Below are 20,199 nucleotides of genomic sequence, written 5' to 3' on the forward strand. Positions count from 1 at the left end.
CCACCAACCTGACCAACCACCAACCTGACCTACCACTAACCTGACCTACCACTAAACCTGACTTCCACCACTAACATGACCTACCACTATCCCCATTCATCTCGTCACGACCTACCACTAACCTGGACTCAATACTAACCTGACCTACCACTAACCTGGACTTCCACCACTTCAACTTGACCTTCCACCAACCTGACCTACCACTAACCTGACCTACCACTAACCTGACCAGATGATCACTTAATCTGATTTATTCATTAATTTGATCGAGAACCTGATCCATTTATCCTACCACCAACCTCACCTACCACCAACCTCACCTACCACCAACCTCACCCACCACCAACCTCACCTACCACCAACCTGACCTACCACCAACCTGACCTACCACCAACCTGACCTACTACTAACCTGACCTACCACTAACCTGACCTACCACTAAACTGACCTACCACTAACCTGACCTTCCACTAACCTGACTTCCACTAACCTGACCTACCACTAACCTGACCTACCACTCAACCTGACCCACCACCAACCTGCACCTACCACTCAACCTGACCTCCTTCCACCACCCGGACCTTCCACCAACCTGGACCTACCACCAACCTGACCTACCACTAACCTGACCTACCACCAACCTGACCTACCACTAACCCGACCTACCACTAACCTGACCTACCACCAACCCGACCTACCACCAACCTGACCTACCACCAACCTGACCTACCACCACTAACCTGACCTACCACTCAACCTGACCTACCACCAACCTGACCTACCACTAACCTGACCTACCACTAACCTGACCTACCACTCAACCTGACTTACCACCAATCTGACCTACCACCAACCTGACCTACCACTAACCTGACCTTCCACCTGCCAACCTGACCTACCACCAACCTAACCTACCACTAACCTGACCTTCCACTAACCTGACCTACCAATAACCTGACCTACCACCAACCTGACCTACCACTAACCCGGACCAACCACCAACCTGGACCTACCACTAACCTGGACCTACCACTAACCTGACCTACCACTAACATGACCTACCACTAACCTGACCTACCCCTAACATGACCTACCACCAACCTAACCTGCCACTAACCTGACCTACCACCAACCTTGTTGACCTACCACTAACCTGACCTTCCACTAACCTGACCTACTCACTAACCTGACCTACCCCTAACCTGACCTACCAATAACCTAATCTACCACTAACCTGACCTACCACTAACCTGACCTACTACACTAACCTGCTGACCTACCACCAACCTGACCTACCACCAACCTGACCCACCACCAACCTGACCTACCACTAACCCAACCTACCACCAACCTGGACCTACCACCAACCTGACCTACCACTAACCTGACCTACCACCAACCTGACCTACCACTCAACCTGACTCAAATGCACTAACCTGACCTAATTCCCTAACCTGACCTACCACTAACCTGACCTACCACCAACCTCGGGACCTACCACTCAACCTGACCTACCACTTAACCTGACCACCACTAACCCATGGGACCTACCACTAACCTGACCTACCACTAACCTGACCTACCACTCAACCTAACCTGGTTAACTAACCCGATCTACCACTAACCTGATCTAACACTAACCTGACCTACCACTAACCTGACCTACCACTAACCTGACCTACCACTAACCTGACCTACCACTAACCTAAACAAAGCTAAACTAAACTAATGGTAACGTAACCTAACCTCACACAACCAAACCTAACGCCTAATTAGCATAGAATATCTAATTGTCATGTGGGTCTCATTATGCTTCTCATTTACAAAATAAGCATATTAGGATCACCTGAAGTTTAGACACCCCAGTTAATTCACCGAAAGCTGCCTGGGAGGTTAGGTTAGGTTAGATAGGGTTAGATTAATTTAAATTAGGTTGGTTAGGTTAGGATTGAGTAGGTTAGATTACGGTTGTGGAGTTAGGATTGGAATTGAACTAGGTTAGTTAGGGGGTTGGAGTTGATTGGTTGAATAGATTAGGATATCTTAGGGTTGGTTACGTTAAATTAGGTTAGACTAGGTTAGATTTGGTTAGGTTAAGTTAAGTTAGGTTAGACCAGGTTAGGTTTGGTTAGGTTAGGTTGGTTGCGTTAGGTTAGCATTAGGGTGATTACTCTCCATGCGAAATAAGCAAGGGTGTCATCTGGTGATCCGTGTAAATTATGTATTGTTGATGTCCAGTGTATTTCTCCTTATTCCTTTATCACCAAAAAACAAGAAGAGGAAAGAATATCAAGAACAAGAGGGAAGAAGAATATCAAACTACCACGTCCCTGTTAAGAAGTGTGTGAAGAAGAAGTGTGAAGAGAGGGAAAATTCATTAAGGAAGAAAAGGAGAATATAATGAGGTCATTAGACAGAATCAAACATAGAAGAAGTACGTGAAGTGTGACAAACAGTTGTGTGTTTTAAGACTAATAGTAAAAGGAGACAAGATAATGTGTTGGATTTACTTGACTCATTGACCATGAAAATGCCAACAGAAGAGAGAGTGAAGAGATGGATCGTCTGCCATGAAGAGAAGGGAAGTGGAAAGCAAGGAGTTTACCACTGATGAGGCAAATAGTTTTAGTGTCAGGCCCACACGTGGAACAGATACCTCACTAGATATCAGGGAAAAATTATGTTATTCAAAGTTTTATTATTTGTTCGTTTTTTGGAAGAATCGATGACTAGGGACGACTGAGGTGAGAATTGTGAGGCTCTGTGTGGAAGGGAAAGATGGATCACCTCTTGGTTAGACATTTGTTAATACCCGAGACCAAATGACTATAAGAGAACGACAATAAAGGGTAAATAACTTTGAGATGACAGAAACAGATTCGTGTGCATATGAGTTTAAGAGGAGAGATACAATAGTGAAGATAATTAGGCGGTTACATAAGATAAGAAGAATATGATGCAGGGGGTGGGCAGACGTTCTTGGAAGGACTGAGGGTTTAATTCCCAGTACACATAGAACCGGGAATATTGACATTACCTTACCTATTGTGAGATAGGGAGTAACGAGGTGGGGTGCAAGGTTAGAGAACTTTGTACAATGACTTGGTTAATGCCCAACAAGATATAACATTGTAAGTTCCTTTGGCCTGTAGAGAAGTTTTTTTTTCCCTTATCGTAATGGTATTTTTGGCATGATTAAGAGCAGTAATGTATGTATTGTGTTGTAAGTCCTTGTAGAGGCTTGTACATGTTTAGTTTAGACTAAGCGATGACGGAGATCCAGGCTAATTCATAAACGCAAAGTTAAACAAAAAAATTTACACAGTTGAATAGTTTGCGAAATGTTGTTGTCAAAAGTGAGTGAGTTTGCTTATAGCCAGAGCAAACATCTTTTAACCCGTCTGTGTCAGGTTGTGCAAGTCTGGGGGGGTGGTCTCGAAGGAGATGGAGAAACGGGCTGAGAGGGGAGGGAAGGCCGGAGGCAATAGGCAAGAGATCAAGAAACAAAAGCAAGACAATAATCTGAAGAACTTGGAGGAGATGACGCAGTTAAAAGTATAAGTGTCTGGATGTGTCGTGAGCACCAGATCGGATACTTGCCTAGTCACCAGGCAGTCAGGAATTCTAGTTGGCTGTACGACTGAGTGCGTGAGATCATCAACAATATGTTTTTCTGCCCTGAGTTCGTGTGTAAGTGTGCCAGAAGAGTGAGTCAACTAGTTTATGCTGTGTGTATTGAGTGACTAAAAATAATAATTTCAGTGGTGGATTAGCACAGTTAGGGAGGGGTAGATGTAACAGGTTTAGGTAAGATTTAATGAAAAATTTAAAAGCTTAAGCTGGAGCTGATCGTGAGTGAACAAACCCAAGATAAAGCTGACGGGAGAAAGAAAGATAGGAAGAGATGAAAGATTAAGAACAGAAGGATGTAGAGATAACTAGGAAATTAGGGATTAAGCTAATTCTACCATGGGTTATTGTAAAGATTCTACACACCAGTAATAAGCTCTGGAGGCGGTGAAGAGTACTGACCGGGTGAACTAACTTGATTCTTAACTAAAATGAATGTTAGTAGGTGCTTATTGATATCATGAGGCGTGACTTGTGGAAAAGACGTGTGAGGGCAAACAAGTACATAGGATAAAATCTGAATGTGTTGAATCACGTGAAGATTAGGCACTCGGGATTATTTTACCACATTAACCACCCTAATGCTAACCTAACTTAATCTAATCTTAACATAAACAAACATAACTTGACCTAATCCAACCTAACCTAACTTGACCTCCAGTAATCTAACCTAACATAAACCTAACTTGCCCTAATATAACCTAACCTCTCCAAGTAGCTTTAGAGTATTTAATCATCAGGTGAAATAAGGTGAGCGTTTAATCTTCACGTAATTCAACTTGGCTGTGACCTCGAGAAAAATCCTTACCTCGTCACCTAGCCGGAGAGAGCAACAGTGACTCGTCTTATTTGTGGGTCAGCATTAATACTGCCCGGGATTCTTCAGGTATTGAGCTAAGCCATGACGAGTAAAATTGTTCTTCTGAAATTACTCGTGGATAATATTGTGGTGTTGTTAATTGTTGTGGTTGTTGTTGTTGTTGTAGGTGAAACAAAAGTAAATAATTTCTGGAACAAGAGCAACTGATAGGTCACTACTATTGTCTTACTAAAAACAAAGAGTAACTAGTAAGTGCTCCTAGTTTAGGTTTGGTTAGGTAACAATTAACATATCTCTTTAGTGGTTGTTTCGTCTGTGTTTCAGCTTTTGAGATCGTTAAGTGTGTATACTCTATTTAATCACACTAATCATCAACAATTATATATTATGAAGGAGAGAATTATTTTTTAATTGTTGTGTAATGATTGCGTGTTGAATGTCCATCACACACACACACACACACACACACACACACACACTCCATCACAAGATTCTCTATCACAACATAATTCCATCACAACACACTCTACATTACAACACACACTCCGTCACAACACACTCTCCATCACAACACACTCTCCATCACAACACACTCTACATCACAACACACTCTCCATCACAACACACTCTCCATCACAACACACACACTCTGTCACCAATTCGCACCTAGTTATTCTCACGGCCTCTCACTTGCTATTTAAGCCATAAGGATCATGTCTGGTGGTGAAGGTGAACTACACCGAGGACCCGCACCACAGACCGAAAATAATACCCCGAGTCGTCATTCATTTCGGATGTGGTGACTGGAACAAGAACCACAAGTATCTGAAGTGACTGGAATAACATGTTCATACACACTTTCGCCACAACACACACACACACACACACACACACACACACACACACACACACACACACACACACACACACACACACACACACACACACACACACACACACACACACACACACACACACACACACACACACACACACACACACACACACACACACACACACACACACACACACACGTATTTTGGTGATTGGTACAAGAATTAAAAGGAGTTAGTATTGTCGTACCTGGAACAACAGCTACCAGTTAATAGTATTGAGGTTACTGGAACAAAAAATTCCAGTCATCAGTCACTAGTACTGTGGTGATTGGAACAAGTAGTAGTCTAGTAAATGGAACAAATTTCTCTTTAGGCATTTAGATGAACACCAAGTACAACAAATGGTATAATTATCTCATCACATTTAATTCAAGGTAAAACAATAAAGTTTGTAAGTTACACCCAGCTGGAGCTTCAAAAAGTATATGATCTATAGATACTTTTGCAGGTAGACAAACATTGAATGAATATTACATTCACAAACTTATTAATAAAACATGTGAAAAGAGACAAGTGCTTAGAGAAACACCGTTCAGGTTTATGAGTAACTCTCCAAAGAGATAATAAGAACACAACAAGAACTTTACATGAGACAAAGGAGAGTGAAAGCAAAATCCTCTAGACCTCTGGGCAGTTGAGTCCAGCTGAATGAAATACACTCTCCAGCCTGACATACATTTGTTTTGGGTATTATGCAGTATATATATATTATATATATATATATATATATATATATATATATATATATATATATATATATATATATAGTATATATATAGTATATATATGTGTGTAGTGTGTGTGTGTGTGCAGATATTGACTATGAGGCAACAGTACCTGAATGCCTCATAGACCTGCGGCTCAACTAACTCAACACAGCTAGGATAGCTACTTATATATTAGGATATTTAATATTAAGGTAATAAAATGGCGGCGAAGGTGTGGCTATTGGGGGAGGCTGGAGGCCATAAAAAAGTAGTAGTAGTAGTAGTAGTAGTAGTAGTAGTAGTAGTAGTAGTTGTGCTGGTGTATAAAATGCATTTTAATGTAATTTGTGTTCTTCATTTTGTTTAAATCTTACTATAAGTCACGTACGTGGAGGAGATGACTTCCCCGCTGGTCATGAGTGTGGATCATCCCCTTTTCCCTCTCAAGGTTATGACGTCACAGCACAAAGGGTGGAGCCTGGAGTATATAAACTCGACGCATCCCTTCGTGAGCATCACTTCGACTCCTCTTCAACAACAAACATGTCTTTCAAGGTATTGCCTGCTGCAGTTTAAGGAATATTGGCTCTTCACATAGTCAAATATTAAGGTTATATATTTTTTCATGTGTAACTTATATAAAGGATATACTTCTTACTTCTACATGAGTTATAAATCATCCACACTGAAAAACTCTTACAGGCTTTGGTTTTGGCTGCTGTTGTGGTAGCCACTTTGGCCCACCCTGACTCTCCCCCTACCTACAACGCTCCCACAACCGGCTACGGCGCCCCCGCTCCTGTGGTGAGTACTGCCCACTTGTCTGTGTTCATACCATCAACACACCAGGTGGCTGACATTATTATCATGCATATGTAACAGATGAATAAGGCTGTGGCAGCTTAAGTGACATAACAAATAAGCACAAAATTATTTCAGGGTCCTGCCAAGTACGACTTCAACTGGGCCGTGAAGGACGACCTCTCAGGCAACGATTTTGGCCACCAGGAGTCCCGTGACGGTGAGAACACCCAGGGCTCCTACTACGTGCTGCTTCCCGACGGTCGCCTGCAGAGGGTCGCTTACACTGTCAACGGCGACTCCGGGTACGTGGCCGAGGTGACCTACGAGGGTGAGGCCCAGTACCAAACACCCCGGCCCTCCTACACCCCAGCTCCCTACGCCTAAATGAGAAAAATCTAAATAAACTCGATACTGATAATATTTATTGAGAATAACAGAATATGCCATATATTGCCTTGTAAATAAACATGAACAGAAAAATATGAAGTATTTCTAACATTTTTATGTAGTTCTTGCAATGAAAATTACCAAAAAAGGACACCGGGGAAAAGAGGGTCAGGCTGCCTAAATCATGACTATACTGTATAAAGGTGTCATGTACTGTAGATTCATGACCAGAAATAGTCCTAAGGGAGATAATTATTATTGTAATGTTCCTACTTTCCGTCAAAATACTTAAATTTATATAAAGAGACATAAAATGCCTACTACATACTAGACTCACATTCCTCGTCCCATAACCATATGATTTTCGTGTCAGATAATTCATTAATAAGTAACTCATGGCATTTTAAGGTGCGGCAGCCCAGTAAATACAGAATTGCTGTTCACTTAAGTGTAGATATTTCGCATATGTGCACCACAAGTATACCCAGCTGTGAATGGGTATGCAATCGTGCAGTCGGAGAAGTGACGATGGTCGACCTGACTGCCAACAACACTACTTCCTTTTTACTGAAAAATGGATTTGGCCTCAATGTCCCGTGTTCGTAATGGCCCTACCAGGGAGTTAGGTCTATGGAAGCCATTTTTAGTTCACTTGTCACTTGCTGTATATGTCACAGTACCGTATTATGTAATTTATGGATACATCAGAATTAATGTGTTGGAATTTCAAGAGTTTCCTTCAAGTACTAGCAAATGGGTTTTCAATTCATCTCATCAATCACTTCAATTGAAAAACGTTAAAATGATATAAGTGAGCAAAACACGCAGTAGAGGAAACATTGGCGAGAATTTTATCATCTACAAGAGATCTTCACCAATCCACAGAAACTAAAAAACATTGCAAGAGCTTATATATTTGCTCAGTCTGCAGTGTTAAGTGGGCAGTTCATTGGCAGTACGTCCCGTCATTTATTGCAAATGAGGAAAATTTGGTTTAGCTCAGCGATCCCTTCTGTGCTGAATTATATTGTCTGACGTTAGCCAAATATAATATGAAAATCAACATCCCCGTAGTGAAAGGGAAGTTAATCTGTTAAGACTTTTTGTCAATTATACAGTACAATAAGTAGTGAGAATTGTGTATTTCCTCTCATTGCGTACAGCACAATCATAACAAGACATTATATCTTATAACCTTTCATATAAATTCAATCTTCAGAGCAACACGGAGATCTTTATGTTATTAGACCAGATCGGAAAGTTTAAGTTACTCTGATTTATCATATTAGAATTGTGGAGAATCTGGGTGTTGTTGTCGAATACCTAAAATTTAGACATGAATAAGGAAGGACATCTGAAGTAACTCAGCTCCCACTCGCGTAAAGTTCAAGAAAATAACTGAAAAAAGTTAATCAGCCATCCAAATGATTTATACAACTGGATGATAGTTTGCTTATTTTTATATCTACTATGTAACCATTTTTTTAATCCTCATAACGAATTTGGGGGGAATGAACCAACGAGCGAGCGGACAGACCATCACTGACGGATGGAAAACACCAAACGTATAATTATAATCCCAATATATTGAATGCGGGGCATAAAAACGTCTAGTAATTTTAAAGTTACAATGATTCAAAAATACTTATTGGAAATTCATTTATTAGAATCCTTAAATATGGAGAAATTTTACTTCAAAGTGCTTTTCAACCTTTTGTTTGAAACAACAACGATGTGAACCTTTCCATGTATATATTTTGTCGTCAATTTGGTTATGAAGGAAACTGATCCCATTTCACTGCGTATATGACGAGGTCCAGTGACGAACAAACTATGAGCGTGTCAACATTAATGAAACAATACACGAAAAAAATTAAACTCAATATGAGGTTTCTGGTAAAGTTGGCACCTCCTGACATGTGTTTAGTCCATGGTGGTGGAGCTCACTTCAGAAAATAATAGCAGTTGTTTACAGGTGGCGACATTTTTACCGTATCTTTCGACATTATTTTTTCATTTATTCTTTGCAATTTATCTTTAGAAAAAATAAAGTTATTTCCATAATTCCTTTTCATAACGAAAACAGCAACGATAGGACGAAAATTCTATTTGAAGAATAAAGGAATTTTTTATCATCTTGAGAAAAGTTACTGACTGCCAACTACACATAATTATGGTGAAGGCAGTAGTAGTAGTAGTAGTAGTAGTAGTAGTAGTAGTAGTAGTAGTAGTAGTAGTAGTAGTAGTAATAGTAGTAGTAGAAGTAATAGAAGTAGCCTTTGCTCTGCCTCAGGGGAACGAGAACATCGCCCCCAAAGCAGACAACAGTTGCAGATATTGACTATGAGGCAACAGTAACTGAATGCCGCATAGATCTGCGGTTCAACTAACTCAACACAGCTAGGATAGCTACTTATATATTAGGATATTTAATATTAAGGTAACAAAATGGCGGCGAAGGTGTGGCTATTGGGGGAGGCTGGAGGCCATAAAAAAGTAGTAGTAGTAGTAGTAGTAGTAGTAGTTGTTGTTGTTGTTGTAATAATAGAAGCAGCACCGGTGGAAGTAATACTAATAATATAAGTAATGAATGTAGTAAAATATTTCCCCGCTGGTCGTGAGTGTGGATCATCATCCCCTTTTCCCTCTCAAGGTTATGACGTCACGGCACAAAAGGTGGAGCCTGGAGTATATAAACTCGACGCATCCCTTCGTGAACATCAGTTCGACTCCTCTTCAATAACAAACATGTATTTCAAGGTATTGTCTTCAGCAGTTTAAGGAATATTGGCTCTTCACATAGTCAAATATTAAGGCTTTATATTTTATCATGTGTAACTTATATAACGCATATACTTCTTACTTCTACATGAGTTATAAATCATCCACACTGAAAAACTCTTACAGGCTTTGGTTTTGGTAGCTGTTGTCGTAGCCACTTTGGCCCGCCCTGACTCTCCCCCTACCTACAACGCTCCCACAGCCGGCTATGGCGCCCCCTCTCCTGTGGTGAGTACTGCCCACCTGTCCGTGTTTCACCATGAAAACACCAAGTAGTTGACGTTACAATATTAACATGTATGTGTAATTGATCAATATGGTTGTGGCCGCTTAAGTGGCATAACAAAAAAAAACATTGTTTCAGGCTCCTGCCCAGTACGACTTCAACTGGGCAGTGAAGGACGACCTTTCAGGCAACGACTTCGGCCACCAGGAGTCCCGTGACGGTGAGAACACCCAGGGCTCCTACTACGTGCTACTTCCCGACGGTCGCCTGCAGAGGGTCGCTTACAATGTCAACGGCGACTCCGGGTACGTGGCCGAGGTGACCTACGAGGGTGAGGCCCAGTACCAAACACCCCGGCCCTCCTACACCCCAGCTCCCTACGCCTAGATGAGAAAGAGCTAAATAAACTCGACTCTGATGATATTTATTGAGAATAACAGAAAATGCCATATATTGCTATGTAAATAAACATGAACAGAAAAATATGAAGTATTTCTAACATTTATGATGTAGTTCTTGAAATTAAATTTACCCGAAAGTAGAGACTTGGGAAAAGAGGGGTCAGGCTGCCTAACTTATGACTGTACTGTATAAAGGTGTCATGTAGACTCATGACCCGAAATAGTCCTAACGGAGATAATTACTATTGAAACTTTCCCACCTTCTGCCAAAATACTAAAATTTATATAAAGACAGAAAATGCCTCCTACATACTAGACTCACATCCTTATCCATAAACATCTGATTTTCGTATTTGAAGATTAAATTCATTAATAAGTAACCCTTGACATTTTGCGGTGCGGCGGCCAAGTAGATGCAAAATTGTTTACTTAAGTGTAGATATTTCGCATCTGTGCACCACCAGTACACCCAGCTGTGAATGGGTACGTAACTGCACAATCGGGGAAGTGACGATGGTCGACGGGACTGTTGACAACGCGGTTTCCTTTTTTTACTGAAAAATGGCTTTGGCTTCAATGACCTATAATCGTAATGGCCCTATGAGGGTGTTTGGTCTACTGAAGCCATGTTTAGTTCACTTGTCACTTGCTATATATATCACAGTACTGTATTATGTAATTTATGGATATATCAGTATTTCTCTGTAGGCATTTCAGGAGATCCAACAAGTACTAACAAATGGCTTTTCAATTCATCTCATCAATCACTTTAATTGAAGAGCTTAAAGATAATAAAAGAGCAAAACACCCAGTGGAGGCACATTGACGAGAGTTTTATCATCTACAAGAGATCTTCACTGGTCTACAGAAATTCAAAAACATTGCAAGAGTTTATGAATATTTTTTCCGTCAGCAGCGTTGAGTGGGCAGTTCACTACCAGTAAGTCCCGTCATTTATTGTAAAAGAGGAAAATTTGATCAAGCTTAGCGATCCCTTCTGTGCTGAATTAAATTGTATCGTTAGCCAAATATAATATGAAAATCAGCATCCCGAGTGTATTTCCTCTCATTGCGTACAGCACAGTCATAACAAGACATTATATCTTATAACCTTTCATATAAATTCAATCTTCAGAGCAACACGGAGATCTTTATGTTATTAGACCAGATCGGAAAGTTTAAGTTACTCTGATTTATCATATTAGAATTGTGGAGAATCTGGGTGTTGTTGTCGAATACCTAAAATTTAGACATGAATAAGGAAGGACATCTGAAGTAACTCAGCTCCCACTCGCGTAAAGTTCAAGAAAATAACTGAAAAAAGTTAATCAGCCATCCAAATGATTTATACAACTGGATGATAGTTTGCTTATTTTTATATCTACTATGTAACCATTTTTTTAATCCTCATAACGAATTTGGGTGGAATGAACCAACGAGCGAGCGGACAGACCATCACTGACGGATGGAAAACACCAAACGTATAATTATAATCCCAACATATTGAATGCGGGGCATAAAAACGTCTAGTAATTTTAAAGTTACAACGATTCAAAAATACTTATTGGAAATTCATTAATTAGAATCCTTTAATATGGAGAAATTTTACTTCAAAGTGCTTTTCAACCTTTTGTTTGAAACAACAACGATGTGAATCTTTCCATGTATATATTTTGTCGTCGATTTGGTTATGAAGGAAACTGATCCCATTTCACTGTGTATATGACGAGGTCCAGTGACGAACAAACTATGAGCGTGTCAACATTAATGAAACAATACACGAAAAAAATTAAACTCAATAAGAGGTTTCTGGTAAAGTTGGCACCTCCTGACATGTGTTTAGTCCATGGTGGTGGAGCTCACTTCAGAAAATAATAGCAGCTGTTTACAGGTGGCGACATTTTTACCGTATCTTTCGACATTATTTTTTCATTTCTTCTTTGCAATTTATCTTTAGAAAAAATAAAGTTATTTCCATAATTCCTTTTCATAACGAAAACAGCAACGATAGGACGAAAATTCTATTTGAAGAATAAAGGAATTTTTTATCATCTTGAGAAAAGTTACTGCTTGCCAACTACACATAATTATGGTGAATGTAGTAGTAGTAGTAGTAGTAGTAGTAGTAATAGTAGTAGTATTAGTAGCAGTAGTAATAGTAGTAGTAGAAGTAATAGAAGTAGTCTTTGCTCTGCCTCAGGGGAACGAGAACATCTGTCCCAAAGCCGACAACGGTTGCAGATATTGACTATGAGGCAACAGTACCTGAATGCCGCATAGACCTGCGGCTCAACTAACTCAACACAGCTAGGATAGCTACTTATATATTAGGATATTTAATATTAAGGTAATAAAATGGCGGCGAAGGTGTGGCTATTGGGGGAGGCTGGAGGCCATAAAAAAAGTAGTAGTAGTAGTAGTAGTAGTAGTAGTAGTAGTAGTTGTTGTTGTTGTAATAATAGAAGCAGCACTGGTGGAAGTAATACTAATAATATAAGTAATGAATGTAGTAAAATATTTCCCCGCTGGTCGTGAGTGTGGATCATCATCCCCTTTTCCCTCTCAAGGTTATGACGTCACGGCACAAAGGGTGGAGCCTGGAGTATATAAACTCGACGCATCCCTTCGTGAACATCAGTTCGACTCCTCTTCAATAACAAACATGTATTTCAAGGTATTGTCTTCTGCAGTTTAAGGAATATTGGCTCTTCACATAGTCAAATATTAAGGTTTATATTTTATCATGTGTAACTTATATAACACATATACTTCTTACTTCTACATGAGTTATAAATCATCCACACTGAAAAACTCTTACAGGCTTTGGTTTTGGTAGCTGTTGTCGTAGCCACTTTGGCCCGCCCTGACTCTCCCCCTACCTACAACGTTCCCACAGCCGGCTATGGCGCCCCCTCTCCTGTGGTGAGTACTGCCCACCTGTCCGTGTTTCACCATGAAAACACCAAGTAGTTGACGTTACAATATTAACATGTATGTGTAATTGATCAATATGGTTGTGGCCGCTTAAGTGGCATAACAAAAAAAAAACATTGTTTCAGGCTCCTGCCCAGTACGACTTCAACTGGGCAGTGAAGGACGACCTCTCAGGCAACGACTTCGGCCACCAGGAGTCCCGTGACGGTGAGAACACCCAGGGCTCCTACTACGTGCTACTTCCCGACGGTCGCCTGCAGAGGGTCGCTTACAATGTCAACGGCGACTCCGGGTACGTGGCCGAGGTGACCTACGAGGGTGAGGCCCAGTACCAAACACCCCGGCCCTCCTACACCCCAGCTCCCTACGCCTAGATGAGAAAGAGCTAAATAAACTCGACTCTGATGATATTTATTGAGAATAACAGAAAATGCCATATATTGCTATGTAAATAAACATGAACAGAAAAATATGAAGTATTTCTAACATTTATGATGTAGTTCTTGAAATTAAATTTACCCGAAAGTAGAGACTTGGGAAAAGAGGGATCAGGCTGCCTAACTTATAACTGTACTGTATAAAGGTGTCATGTAGACTCATGACCCGAAATAGTCCTAACGGAGATAATTACTATTAAAACTTTCCCACCTTCTGCCAAAATACTAAAATTTATATAAAGACAGAAAATGCCTCCTACATACTAGACTCACATCCTTATCCATAAACATCTGATTTTCGTATTTGAAGATTAAATTCATTAATAAGTAACCCTTGACATTTTGCGGTGCGGCGGCCAAGTAGATGCAAAATTGTTTACTTAAGTGTAGATATTTCGCATCTGTGCACCACCAGTACACCCAGCTGTGAATGGGTACGTAACTGCACAATCGGGGAAGTGACGGTGGTCGACGGGACTGTTGACAACGCGGCTTCCTTTTTTTACTGAAAAATGGCTTTGGCTTCAATGACCTATAATCGTAATGGCCCTATGAGGGCGTTTGGTCTACTGAAGCCATGTTTAGTTCACTTGTCACTTGCTATATATATCACAGTACTGTATTATGTAATTTATGGATATATCAGTATTTCTCTGTAGGCATTTCAGGAGATCCAACAAGTACTAACAAATGGCTTTTTAATTCATCTCATCAATCACTTTAATTGAAGGGCTTAAAAATAATAAAAGAGTAAAACACCCAGTGGAGGCACATTGACGAGAGTTTTATCATCTACAAGAGATCTTCACTGGTCTACAGAAATTCAAAAACATTGCAAGAGTTTATGAATATTTTTTCCGTCAGCAGCGTTGAGTGGGCAGTTCACTACCAGTAAGTCCCGTCATTTATTGTAAAAGAGGAAAATTTGATCAAGCTTAGCGATCCCTTCTCTGCTCAATTAAATTGTATCGTTAGCCAAATATAATATGAAAATCAGCATCCCGAGTGTATTTCCTCTCATTGCGTACAGCACAGTCATAACAAGACATTATATCTTATAACCTTTCATATAAATTCAATCTTCAGAGCAACACGGAGATCTTTATGTTATTAGACCAGATCGGAAAGTTTAAGTTACTCTGATTTATCATATTAGAATTGTGGAGAATCTGGGTGTTGTTGTCGAATACCTAAAATTTAGACATGAATAAGGAAGGACATCTGAAGTAACTCAGCTCCCACTCGCGTAAAGTTCAAGAAAATAACTGAAAAAAAAGTTAATCAGCCATCCAAATGATTTATACAACTGGATGATAGTTTGCTTATTTTTATATCTACTTTGTAACCATTTTTTTAATCCTCATAACGAATTTGGGTGGAATGAACCAACGAGCGAGCGGACAGACCATCACTGACGGATGGAAAACACCAAACGTATAATTATAATCCCAACATATTGAATGCGGGGCATAAAAACGTCTAGTAATTTTAAAGTTACAACGATTCAAAAATACTTATTGGAAATTCATTAATTAGAATCCTTTAATATGGAGAAATTTTACTTCAAAGTGCTTTTCAACCTTTTGTTTGAAACAACAACGATGTGAATCTTTCCATGTATATATTTTGTCGTCGATTTGGTTATGAAGGAAACTGATCCCATTTCACTGTGTATATGACGAGGTCCAGTGACGAACAAACTATGAGCGTGTCAACATTAATGAAACAATACACGAAAAAAATTAAACTCAATAAGAGGTTTCTGGTAAAGTTGGCACCTCCTGACATGTGTTTAGTCCATGGTGGTGGAGCTCACTTCAGAAAATAATAGCAGCTGTTTACAGGTGGCGACATTTTTACCGTATCTTTCGACATTATTTTTTCATTTCTTCTTTGCAATTTATCTTTAGAAAAAATAAAGTTATTTCCATAATTCCTTTTCATAACGAAAACAGCAACGATAGGACGAAAATTCTATTTGAAGAATAAAGGAATTTTTTATCATCTTGAGAAAAGTTACTGCTTGCCAACTACACATAATTATGGTGAATGTAGTAGTAGTAGTAGTAGTAATAGTAGTAGTAATAGTAGTAGTATTAGTAGCAGTAGTAATAGTAGTAGTAGAAGTAATAGAAGTAGTCTTTGCTCTGCCTCAGGGGAACGAGAACATCTGCCCCAAAGCCGACAACGGTTGCAGATATTGACTATGAGGCAACAGTACCTGAATGCCGCATAGACCTGCGGCTCAACTAACTCAACACAGCTAGGATAGCTACTTATATATTAGGATATTTAATATTAAGGTAATAAAATGGCGGCGATGGTGTGGCTATTGGGGGAGCCTGGAGGCCATAAAAAAGTAGTAGTAGTAGTAGTAGTAGTAGTAGTAGTAGTAGTAGTAGTTGTTGTTGTTGTTGTTCTTGTAATAATAGAAGCAGCACCGGTGGAAGTAATACTAATAATATAAGTAATGAATGTAGTAAAATATTTCCCCGCTGGTCGTGAGTGTGGATCATCATCCCCTTTTCCCTCTCAAGGTTATGACGTCACGGCACAAAGGGTGGAGCCTGGAGTATATAAACTCGACGCATCCCTTCGTGAACATCAGTTCGACTCCTCTTCAATAACAAACATGTATTTCAAGGTATTGTCTTTTGCAGTTTAAGGAATATATTAAGGTTTTATATTTTATCATGTGTAACTTATATAACGGATATACTTCTTACTTCTACATGAGTTATAAATCATCCACACTGAAAAACTTTTACAGGCTTTGGTTTTGGTAGCTGTTGTCGTAGCCACTTTGGCCCGCCCTGACTCTCCCCCTACCTACAACGCTCCAAGAGCCGGCTATGGCGCCCCCTCTCCTGTGGTGAGTACTGCCCACCTGTCCGTGTTTCACCATGAAAACACCAAGTAGTTGACGTTACAATATTAACATGTATGTGTAATTGATCAATATGGTTGTAGCCGCTTAAGTGACCTTACAAAAAAACAACATTGTTTCAGGCTCCTGCCCAGTACGACTTCAACTGGGCCGTGCAGGACGACCTCTCAGGCAATGACTTCGGCCACCAGGAGTCCCGTGACGGTGAGAACACACAGGGCTCCTACTATGTGCTGCTTCCCGACGGTCGCCTGCAGAGGGTCGCTTACACTGTCAACGGCGACTCCGGGTACGTGGCCGAGGTGACCTACGAGGGTGAGGCCCAGTACCAAACACCCCGGCCCTCCTACACCCCAGCTCCCTACGCCTAAATGAGAAAGAGCTAAATAAACTCGACTCTGATGATATTTATTGAGAATAACAGAAAATGCCATATATTGCTAAGTAAATAAACATGAACAGAAAAATATGAAGTATTTCTAACATTTATGATGTAGTTCTTGAAATTAAATTTACCCGAAAATAGAGACTTGGGAAGAGAGGGGTCAGGCTGCATAACTCATGACTGTAGTGTATAAAGGTGTCATGTAGATTCATGACCAGAAATAGTCCTAACGGAGATAATTATTATTGTAATTTTCCAGCTTTCCGCCAAAATACTTAAATTTATATAAAGAGACAGAAAATGCCTAGTACATACTAGACTCACATCCTCACCCCATAACCATCTGATTTTCGTGTCCGAAGAATAAATTTATTAATAAATAACTCTTGGCATTTTAAGGTGCGGCGGCCAAGTAGATACAAAACTGTTGTTTACTTAAGCGTAAATACTTCGCATCTGTGCACCACCAGTACACCCAGCTGTGAATGGGTACGTAACTGTATAGTCGGAGAAGTGACAATGGTCGACGGGACTGCCGACAACACTGCTCCTTTTTTTTTTTACTGAAAAATGGCTTTGGCTTCATTGTCCTCTATTCGTAATGACCCAATGAGGGAGTTAGGTCTATGGAAGCCATTTTTAGTTCACTTATCACTTGCTGTATATGTCACAGTACCGTATTATGTAATTTGTGGATATATCAGTATTTCTGTGTAGGAATTTCAGGAATCTCCAAGTAATAGCAAATGGCTTTTTAATTCATCTCATCAATCACTTTAATTGAAAAACTTTAAAATTATACAAGCGAAAAAAACACGCAGTAGAGAAACATTGACGAAAGTCTTATCGTCTACCAGAAGATATCTTCACCAGTCTACAGAAACTCAAAAACATTGCAAGAGTCCCGTTATTTATTGCAAAGAGGAAATTTGGTCTAGCTTAGCGATCCTTTCTGTGCTAAATTAAATTGCCTGTCGTTATTAAATATAATGTGAAAGTGAGCATCCCCATAGTGAAAGGGATAGGGAAGATTATCTGTTAAGAATTTTTGCTCAATTATAGAATAAGTCATAAAAAAAAATTATTTCCTCTCCTTCAGAGCAACAAGAAGATATTTATCTTCTCAAACCAGGTCGGAAAGTTGAAGTTAATCTGATTTATCATATTAGAATTGTGGAGAATCTGGGTGTTGTTAGTCGAATGTCTAAAATTTAGACATGAATAAGGATGAATATGTGAAGTAACTCAGCTCTCACTCGCGTAAAATTCAAGAAAATAACTGAAAAAAAAGTTAATCAGTCATTCAAATGATTCATACAATTAGATGACAGTTTATTTATTATTTAATCTACTTGGGATTTATTTTTTAATCCCCATAACGAATTAGGGTGGAAAGAACTAACGAGCGAGCGGACAGACGAACACTGACGGATGGAAAACACTGAACGTATAATTATAATCCCAACATATTGAATGCGGGGCATAAAAACGTCTAGTAATTTTAAAGTTACAATGATTCAAAAATACTTATTGGAAATTCATTTATTAGAATCCATTACGACAGAACGACAGCACGGCCAAACTGATAAGCTGCAGCAACTGTTGCTGCAGGTACCAAGAGAATTTGAAAAAAAATAAAGTAGCTACAGCGCAAGAGGTGGGCGCCTCGAGCTGGTTAACTACGTTACCGATAAGGGCAAATGGTGTCAGTCTTAATAAACAAGAATTTACAGATGCCATTGCTCTAAGGTACGGTCGGCCAGTAGAAGGTTTGCCCTCCCAATGCGTGTGTGGCTCTTCCTATGACGACGATCACGCCATGGTGTGCAAGAAAGGGGGGCTTCATTTGCATAAGGCATGACGAAGTAAGAGATTTCACAACAAATAGGTTGAAGGAAGTCTGCCGTGATGTCATGGTAGAACCGACCCTTCTTCCATTGGACGGTGAGATCTTCCAACATAGGACTTCAAACACATCCAACGAAGCCCGTGTTGACGTCAGTGCGCAGGGATTCTGGGCGTGGCGACAGCGAGCTTCCTTCGACATCAGGATTTTTGATCCTATGGCCGCATATCACCGTAACTTAGCTCTCGGTGCTGCACACAGGAGGAACGAGAACGACAAGATAAGGGCATATGGGGAAAGAATTCAGGACGTTGATCAAGGCAACTTCACTCCTCTAGTGTTCACAACCTATGGGGGGATGGGACCAAGTGCAAGATGTTTCTATGCCAGACTCGCGGAGGTGATCTCCGAACAGAACCAGCAGCCTATAAGTTATGTTACAGCCTGGATGAGATGTCGACTGTCTTTCTCTCTCCTTCGGTCGGCTTTGCTCTGCCTCAGGGGAACGAGAGCTTTTGCCCCAAAGCCGACAACAGCTGCAGATATTGACTATGAGGCTACACTCACTGAATGCCGCATAGACCTGCGGCTCAACTAATTCAACACAGCTAGGATAGCTACTTATGTATTAGGATATTTAATATTAAGGTAATAAAATGGTGGCGAAGGTGTGGCTATTGGGGGAGGCTGGAGGCCATTTAAAAAAAAGTATTATTATTATTATTATTAGTAGTAGTAGTAGTCGTAAGGCAATAAAATGGCGGCGAAGGTGTGGCTATTGGGGGAGGCTGGAGGCCATAAAATGAGTGGGTTAGTGAAATCCAAGCTCTGTCTCAGATTGCTAACACAGAGCCACATGCGGCCTTTGCTGCATTCACTCATGGAGTCAAGCATCGTTGGAACTACCTGAGGCGTACTATCCCTGATATCGGACCCCTCTTTCACCCTCTGGAAGAAGTTATCACTTTCAATTTCATTCCTAAATTAGTGAAACACCCTGACTTAACCCCAGCAGAAAGAGCACTTCTTGCACTTCCATCAAGACTGGGAGGGATGGG

At 40.2% G+C, this 20,199-nt stretch overlaps 4 protein-coding genes across 4 annotated transcripts; all 4 read left to right on the forward strand.

Annotated features, from left to right (window-relative positions):
• The first annotated feature begins 6,442 nt into the window (after positions 1-6,442).
• On the forward strand, positions 6,443-7,337 carry LOC121877852 (pro-resilin-like). The gene is made up of 3 exons (XM_042383757.1): positions 6,443-6,608; positions 6,756-6,857; positions 6,993-7,337. The coding sequence occupies exons 1-3, from the start codon at positions 6,597-6,599 to the stop codon at positions 7,239-7,241; spliced, it is 363 nt and encodes a 120-aa protein (XP_042239691.1). The 5' UTR covers positions 6,443-6,596; the 3' UTR covers positions 7,242-7,337.
• Positions 7,338-9,959: 2,622 nt separating this feature from the next.
• Positions 9,960-10,734, forward strand: LOC121877853 (pro-resilin-like). The gene is made up of 3 exons (XM_042383758.1): positions 9,960-10,004; positions 10,152-10,253; positions 10,390-10,734. The coding sequence occupies exons 1-3, from the start codon at positions 9,993-9,995 to the stop codon at positions 10,636-10,638; spliced, it is 363 nt and encodes a 120-aa protein (XP_042239692.1). The 5' UTR covers positions 9,960-9,992; the 3' UTR covers positions 10,639-10,734.
• Positions 10,735-13,281: 2,547 nt separating this feature from the next.
• On the forward strand, positions 13,282-14,056 carry LOC121877851 (pro-resilin-like). Its single transcript, XM_042383756.1, has 3 exons — positions 13,282-13,326; positions 13,473-13,574; positions 13,712-14,056. Exons 1-3 carry the CDS (start codon positions 13,315-13,317, stop codon positions 13,958-13,960), a joined length of 363 nt encoding a protein of 120 aa, XP_042239690.1. The 5' UTR covers positions 13,282-13,314; the 3' UTR covers positions 13,961-14,056.
• Positions 14,057-16,622: 2,566 nt separating this feature from the next.
• On the forward strand, positions 16,623-17,377 carry LOC121877855 (pro-resilin-like). Its single transcript, XM_042383761.1, has 3 exons — positions 16,623-16,667; positions 16,794-16,895; positions 17,033-17,377. The coding sequence occupies exons 1-3, from the start codon at positions 16,656-16,658 to the stop codon at positions 17,279-17,281; spliced, it is 363 nt and encodes a 120-aa protein (XP_042239695.1). The 5' UTR covers positions 16,623-16,655; the 3' UTR covers positions 17,282-17,377.
• Positions 17,378-20,199: the final 2,822 nt, after the last annotated feature.

The sequence above is a fragment of the Homarus americanus genome, unplaced genomic scaffold (assembly GCF_018991925.1).
Source record: "Homarus americanus isolate GMGI-L3 unplaced genomic scaffold, GMGI_Hamer_2.0 scaffold24523, whole genome shotgun sequence".
Classification (NCBI taxonomy): domain Eukaryota; kingdom Metazoa; phylum Arthropoda; class Malacostraca; order Decapoda; family Nephropidae; genus Homarus; species Homarus americanus.

What these genes read in the sequence shown, in the direction of transcription:
- LOC121877852 (XM_042383757.1), top strand. An exon ending in ACGGCGCCCCCGCTCCTGTG is followed by an intron (nt 6,858 to 6,992) that starts GTGAGTACTGCC and finishes AAATTATTTCAG; the next exon opens with GGTCCTGCCAAGTACGACTT.
- LOC121877853 (XM_042383758.1), top strand. An exon ending in ATGGCGCCCCCTCTCCTGTG is followed by an intron (nt 10,254 to 10,389) that starts GTGAGTACTGCC and finishes ACATTGTTTCAG; the next exon opens with GCTCCTGCCCAGTACGACTT.
- LOC121877855 (XM_042383761.1), top strand. An exon ending in ATGGCGCCCCCTCTCCTGTG is followed by an intron (nt 16,896 to 17,032) that starts GTGAGTACTGCC and finishes ACATTGTTTCAG; the next exon opens with GCTCCTGCCCAGTACGACTT.
- LOC121877851 (XM_042383756.1), top strand. An exon ending in ATGGCGCCCCCTCTCCTGTG is followed by an intron (nt 13,575 to 13,711) that starts GTGAGTACTGCC and finishes ACATTGTTTCAG; the next exon opens with GCTCCTGCCCAGTACGACTT.